At 28.5% G+C, this 8,129-nt stretch overlaps 1 protein-coding gene across 1 annotated transcript; it reads left to right on the top strand.

Annotated features, from left to right (window-relative positions):
* The first annotated feature begins 2,592 nt into the window (after positions 1-2,592).
* LOC145096243 (uncharacterized) lies at positions 2,593-5,537 on the top strand. The gene is made up of 5 exons (XM_079033999.1): positions 2,593-2,611; positions 2,730-2,812; positions 2,887-3,940; positions 4,027-4,467; positions 4,543-5,537. The coding sequence occupies exons 1-5, from the start codon at positions 2,593-2,595 to the stop codon at positions 5,535-5,537; spliced, it is 2,592 nt and encodes an 863-aa protein (XP_078890125.1).
* Positions 5,538-8,129: the final 2,592 nt, after the last annotated feature.

Raw genomic sequence — 8,129 nt, 5'->3', positions numbered from 1 at the left:
AAGTAAGTAGTGAATTAAGATTGTCATGAATAGATTGTAGATTATCTATGGAGATTAGACATTGCAATGGTTTGCTCCAATATTCATGAGTACTTAGAAAAATGGATATTTTGAGTATTGATAAACCCACACTCAGAGAATTACTTCATGGATTATATCATAAGTAATTCTGAGATGATAATATATTTTATTCTTCAAATAAAGATATATATATATATATATATATATATGTAAGTTGTAATTTACATGTCAATTGTGCATTGACATTGCAAAAACACATCAGTAACATGATGTTATAAAACATAGTGACATGCACGATTTGGTGAGTAAATGATAAGATTGTCATGAAAAGATTGTAGATTGGCTATGGAGATTAGACATTGCAATGGGTTGGTCCAATATTCACAAGTACTTAGAAAAATGGAGATTTTGAGTATTGGATAAACCCACACTCAGAGAATTACTTCGTGGATTATATCACAGGTAATTTTGAGATGATAATATCATTTATTCTTCAAACGGAGATATATAAGTTTTCGTTTACATGTCATTCGTGCATTGGTATTACAAAAACACATCAGTAATATGATGTTATAAAACGTAGTGTCATGTACGATTTGGTGAGTAAAAGATACTAGTATACAAGTCATCATTTTGCCCTAATAGGAAAAGAGATATATTTGGGTCTCTCGGTGATTTGGTGTTGACATTATAGTGATGGCCCAACCAGGACTAAATTAATGTATTCAATTAGTAGTCTAATGAGGTCATCACAAATTAGGAAATCAGGAAACATAATTTTGGACAAGAGATTGATTATAATCCAAATTAAGAAATGATGCAATTATATTTTATAAATCAAGAAATTTTATGAATTCATTATCGAAAATAATATTTGGTATAATAAATTAAGAAATGATTTGGAAAGCATTCTATACAAATTGAGATAATTTAAATACGATGAATTTAATTTTTACAAGAATAAATATTTTAAGAAATTAAATAACTTGTAAATAGTGTCAAATTATTTAAAAGAGACATTAGCCTTTATTACTTTTAGTTCTTTTTAAATTGCTGTTAAAAAACTACAAAAATACCCTAACAAATTCTTGAATGTACTCTGTAATTTGGGGGATTTTTTTGCATAAATAACCTATAGCTTAATTATTTTATTTAAAAATTTCATTTTCATTCATTCATTTTTTACTTAGAACATTAAGTACGAGAGATGGTGATTTTTTTGACATTATTTAGAATTCAAGAAGAATAAAGCGAAAATCAATGATTGTTTATTAAGAAACCACAAAAATATTGAAGGGTGCTACTATTAATACCCCTTATTTTCTTGTCCTACCCCCTTAATAATTAATTTTTTGGTAAATTGACTTTTATGTAACTTTTTGTTTTGCAGCTTTTTCCACTTTTTCTGCTTTACAGTTTTTTATCCAATCAAAAACAATTGTTTACATAGAACACAATAAATTCAGGTTTTTAAAGAGAATTCAACTTAGAGAATTCAATTTTTTCCCGTATATTGATAATATTTATGTTTTGAAGACCGTGTTTTGTTTCTAAAAACACTAAATAATCAAATTTTGAACAATTTACAAAATATAATTACATTGAACTATGATCACCATTAATTCATTTAAACAACCAATAAACAACCGTCAGTTTATATAAACATTAAAAAACCATTCAAGCACTATATGAACAATAATCATAAAAAATTGTTCAACAGTGGAACCAGATTTAACCAACGACTGTCAACTAACCGGTGGTGGCCAAACCAAGCCGGAGACAAAACGAGAGAAATAGAGATCATAAAAAGACCACCGGAACCACCAATTACCATCATAAAACACCTTTTACCATTGCAAATCATCGTTAACCACCGTTGACAATCATCGCCGGAAAGATAGAAAGAGAGAAAGAGAAAACGTGGGAAAGACCATCGGAACACCTAGTTCGTCGGAGAAGAGATCGTGATAAAGACCACCGTGAGAAAGACCGTCGTTGAAACGTCGGACCAATAGCTAAGAACATCGTCAACGGACCTAAAAAAATCGGAGAAGAAACCGCTTGAAACAGCCGCTGGAAATCACTTGGTCGCTGGAAATTACATCTTGCATCACTCCACTCTTGACGGCTGATTTTTGTTTGTAGGGTTTAATGAAAGTAAGCATTCTTATATCCTATATATTTATATTAAGAGTCCATCGTTTTAAGAAGATATTCTATTTTAAACCCCTGAATTATATCTTTTATATTTTTTGCATTTACTTATTTATTTTAATGATTATTTTCTAGTTACGTACATAAAAAATCATATTAGATAAGTTATTTATAAATATCTTTTGTTGTAACGATGATGTATTTGTTGCATTTATTGTTTTAAAGTAAAAAAAAATACGAATGGGTTTATTGCAAAGTTTATTCTTTGCCAATCATATAAATAAATATGGATTTTATGGTAAAATATTATACATGTAAACAAATGCAAAAGTTGTAATAAAACTATTATATATATTGTTCGTATTATATAAATAAAGTTTATTGTTCAAAGTCTTAATTATGGTATGTTTGTCTACGATGGAGAAAAAGGCAAGGCGTAAAGATATATTACTATTAATATATTATACTCTATTTATTGAACATATCATGATTAGTATGTGGTTTTTGTATTTATAATATTATAATAATATGTTTTTTTGTGAATTTTTATATAGATATGTTTAAGTTGTTTGGAATCAATTTGTCGGCTCGCAACGAAGATGTTCCTACAAAAGAATCAGCATTTTCCACCGATCAGGTTATATACTTATACTAAATTGTGATGCTTTGAAGTAAAACATATATACTAAAACACTTGAAATTTAATTTCAGATGTTCAGGTCTCGTGAGGAATTGTTTGAATGGACACAAAACACAACACACTCTTTAGGATATGTCATTATCACTAAAAGATCAAAAGCATATGTGAACGGATTCGTGTATAAAGTCATACTTGCATGTGATCGTAGTGGAGAGTATAAAGCTACTAACACAAGTAGAGTATCTGGAAGCAGAAAGACTAACTGTAAATTTGAATTGCAAGGAAAGTATTCAAAAGTATCTGATCGATGGACACTAAGGGTAAAATGTGATGAACATAATCATGCACCTGCACAACATATGGAGGGTCATCCGTTTGCACGACGGTTATCTGTTGATGAGAATCGTTTGGTGGCAAATTTAACAAGAAAGCATGTAGCGCCACGCCATATCTTGTCAACATTGAAGGAGCAAAACGAAAACAATGTGTCGGTAATTAAAACAATATATAATGCACAACAAAAGATTCGCATGCACGAGAAAGCAGGAAAAACTCCAATGCAGGTTCTTATGTCCATTTTGCACAACAATAATTATATCTATGAGCTTACTACAGGTGCTTCAAATGAGTTGGAGAATTTATTTTTTCTTCATCCAACATCTTGGAAGATATGGCGTGCATTTCCACATGTGTTAATAATAGATGCCACATACAAAACGAACAAATATAATAAGCCACTTGTTCAAATAGTTGGTGTGACCTCAACTCAAAATACATTCTCTATAGGTTTTGCCTTCATACATAGAGAAAATCAGGCCAACTATACTTGGGTGTTAAATTGTCTAAGGTCAACTCTTGAGAATTGCATGCTCCCACGTGTAATAATCACAGATAGAGAGTTGGCACTCATCAATGCATGTGAAACAATTTTTCCGGATGCTGCCCGATTACTATGTAGATGGCATATTGAGCAAAACATTTTGAAACATTGCAACAAAATTATCAAGTTGAAAAATGATCGGGAGTCCTTTAGAATACAATGGATGTTACTAGTTGAGTCTCCAACATGGATGATATACATGGAAAACTATAAACGACTTCAGTCAATGTTCACAGATTATCCAGGTAAGCTTGTTTGTTGACTATGTTTTAAATCAAAACCTTCATATTACTATTTATGTACTTATTTGTTAACTTATTTTATTTCGCAGGTGCTTTGAGATACGTAGAGGATACATGGTTAAATAAGTACAAAGAAATGTTTGTGTCGGTTTGGGTTGATCAACATCTAAATTTTGGAAACCGCACATCCAACAGAGTTGAGAGTGCACATTCCAAGTTAAAGAAATTTCTGGACTCCCCAAATTGTAATCTGGATATATTTGTGCAACATATTACTGAAATTGTGCAATCACAGGTAACTTCGATCAATGAAAGTTTTGAAAATAGCAGATGTTATCGCTACAATCACCACAATTTGAAGTGCTTTCGGTTACTGCGTGGTTTTGTTTCAAATGAAGCTTTAGATATAATATTAGGAGAGTTTCAAAGGTTGAATGATCTAAATTCAGACTCCTCGAATTGTGGTTGCAAACTTCGTAACAGTTGTGGGTTACCATGTGCTTGCATACTTTCTGTCTACTCGAATTCAGGTTCGTACGTTCAACTACCACATACATATAATTTCTAAAATGTTATATAAATAATTATTTTATATTTCAATTCAGGTAAAGATATACCCTTGGATTCAATAGATATCTTTTGGAGGAAGCTTGATATTTCAGATACGACACCTGTAGTAGACGACAATATTTTGTGTGATGATATAGTCGATAAAATTAAAGAAAGCTTCAAGAAGCAATCAAAAGCTGGGAAACAAGCTTATATGAGAAAGCTACAAGAGATATATGATCCACAAAAAACTGACATTGGAGAGCCTACAGTTCAAAAACACACTCGTGGACGACCAAGTGTGAAGAAACACCAGAAAAAGAAAGTCAATCCTCCAAATCAAGCTCCTAATGGATACAACTTCTCAACCACATCAGAGTTTGTTGGGTTCGATTTAAATAAAGAACCTGACTTAAATGATGAACCACCGAGCCATGATCCATTCCTACTGAGACGTATTCCAGATATATTTCATGATTACATTGACGATATACATGATGTAGAAGGTGATGGAAATTGTGGGTTTCGAGCGATAGCTATTTGTCTAGGGTATAATGCAGACCAGTGGCTTTATATTCGAAAACAATTGCTTGAAGAGTTAGAGAGTCAATATTACGCATACCATAGAGTTTTTACTGACGGGTTCAACGAGGTATACAATTCATTGCGTTGGTTTGAAACACCTGCACCTTCTCAATATTGGTTGCATATGCCTTTGACTGGTTACCTGATTTCCAACAAATTTGGTGTGATCGTTCATTGTTTAAGCCACGAACAATCTACGACATGCTTTCCTCTTTGGAGAGGTCCCGAAGAGTTTCAACCCCACCGAGCCATTACGTTGACATTTGTAAATGGCAACCATTATATGTCGGTGTTTATGAAAGAAAATTACCCAATGCCTCCTACCACAATGTATTGGAATGCCCATAGAAGCCCATCAGCATCTACATGGGAAACTATGTATTGGCCTCGTTTTGAATTATACAATCAACTTTACAATCAACTTAGGCCTCGTAGTTCTGTAGCACCTTGGATACATATCGATTAAGTGGGAATGTATTTGAACTTTTTTATTATCCGTTGGGTTGAAATATTATTTTATTATTGCCGTGTGTTAAATATAATTCTTTTATATAAAATAATTTTATTAAATGCATGTAAATAATATATAACAAACGTTTTTTGTTTTATAAATTTAAAATATAAAAATATTTTATTGATTTAAGTTTTTATTGACATATGCAAGGAATTGGTATTATTTTTCATAAACCAGAAAACGATATAGTTATATTTAATTTTCATTAACATTGAACATTATCTTATATAAATTATCTAAAACTATAATAAAATAAATTCACTCGATATTAAAAACTTAATAAGTAAAATCTGTCAAGTGAAACTTCATTAAAATTTAAAGGGGTGTAATTGAAAATTCTATTAATCTTATAGCTTTTAATCGACATGTACATTATTTAATATTAAAATAAACAATAACGAGTAAAAATGATAAATTATTACATCAATCAATATCTCACGCTTATTTTGTGAATTTAAAATGATAAATTATTACATCAATCAATATCTCACGCTTATTTTGTGAATTTAAAATTACCCCTAAGAAAAACTCTTTATTAGTATTAAAAGTCAAATAATCACTTAATCATTATAGTCAAAAAAGATAAATTATTACATAATCATTTTAATTGATTAAAGAAAAAGTTAATATAATGATTAGGGGTATTAGTAGAAGGTAAAGGGGGTATGGTTAGCCTATGCCAATATTGAAATGGCTAAATCTTTTTGCTAATGAACTCGGTACGACAGTTTTTCCATCAAGAAAATGTAGCATTGGAACTTCCACCTATCCATATCGCAGTGCTGCTAATCTGCTATATTTGTACAAAGAAGGGAGACGTCATCATTTTTTTTGGCTGGTCATAATTACATGGTTGTCGTATTAAAAAAATCTTAATATTATAGGATTATGTTTAAAGGTTTGTACAAAACACGGGTGCCGAGAAATCGAGGATTACAAAAGATAAATTTTAAATCCAAAATGACATAACATTAAAAATAAACCTCAAAAAATCGTGAACCATGAGTATACTAACAAAATGTTTCATAGTCAATCAATAGAGTTTTAAAATAACCAAATTTGAAAAGAGTTTTAAAAGAATAACTATTAACGTTTTATAAAAATAATCACCTATTTTGCATTTAGATCATTATAGAATAGATTGTATTAGAATTTGTTTTTTTATTAATTATATATTTACGTCTTAATATATATTTGAGACCTAAGAAAGAATCCTTTTTTTACAAGTGTTTATTTATGTTTCATACACAGCTATAATAGATTGATAAATGAGAGGACATCCTTCCTTCCAAGTTATATTAACTGCAATATTTTTTATTTTGAAAATTATTGAAGATTTACAAAAAGATTGATTTGTTTTTTTCCCTATAACTATTATGAAACAAGATTTTATATGCATTTTCTTTTTTTATTTTGATGAAATCACTTCTTCGAAAAAATTATTTGATTTTTTATGAATATTGATGTTCTTTGTAATATATATATATATATATATATATATATATATATATATATATATATAATATATATATATATATATATATACTATAATAAATGAAGGATTTTTTTGCCACATGTCCCCTTCTTATTCATTTGGACACATGATATTTTCTAGAATTTTTAAATTTTTTATTTTCCACTTGTCATTTTATTGTATTTTTCATTTTATTAAATTAAAATTCCACATTTAATGTGTAAGATAATATATATGTAAAGTATTTATGAGAAAAAGTTTATATATGTAATGTATTCAATACATTAAAGTCTCATTAATTTTAATAATTCAAATTTTTCTCATTTTTCTTATAATTTCAAACTTTTCAAATTGTTAAAATTTTATATTTTTTTTTTAATTAAACTTATGTAATACATGGGTCTCACACCTAATATATATATATATATATATATATATATATATATATATATATATATATATATATATATCCCTACCTAATAAAAGAGTAGCACATTTGTCACGTATCAATCAATTAGAGCTTCACATTAATTATTTGCCACTTGTCATTCTAAGGTTTTTCCTCATTAATTAAATTTCCGCTAATTCACTCCTCCATTTTACACATATCAAACATGTCAACAAAAAATTTATTTGTAATATCTATTTTCTAATTTATTAAATTATTAATTTTTTTATCATTGCTCAATAATTACCTTATAGATTAATTAAAATTATTTTTACCTTTCTAATCTGTGGTTTCCACGGGTTATAAACTAGTATATATATATATATATATATATATATATATATATATATATATATATATATATATATATATATCCTCCTTAATAAATGAAGGTTTATTTTGCCACATGTCAATCTCTCATGAGTTTTGACACTTGTCATTTTATGGTATTTTTGAAATAGATATTATCCACTTGTTAATTTTTGGTTTGTTACAATTTTTAAAATTAAAGTTATATACTTATATATGTAAAATATTAAATATCATATATATGATATTAAATTGCAATAAATACGTTTCTTCGTTTCTTATTTTAAAGTTGTATATTAAAAAATATTGTTTT

This window comes from Lactuca serriola, chromosome 3 (assembly GCF_051521515.1).
Source record: "Lactuca serriola cultivar US96UC23 chromosome 3, Lser_US96UC23_V15, whole genome shotgun sequence".
Taxonomy (NCBI): domain Eukaryota; kingdom Viridiplantae; phylum Streptophyta; class Magnoliopsida; order Asterales; family Asteraceae; genus Lactuca; species Lactuca serriola.
The sequence above is the reverse complement of the archived record's forward strand: the minus strand, read 5'-3'. Positions and strand labels throughout refer to the sequence as shown.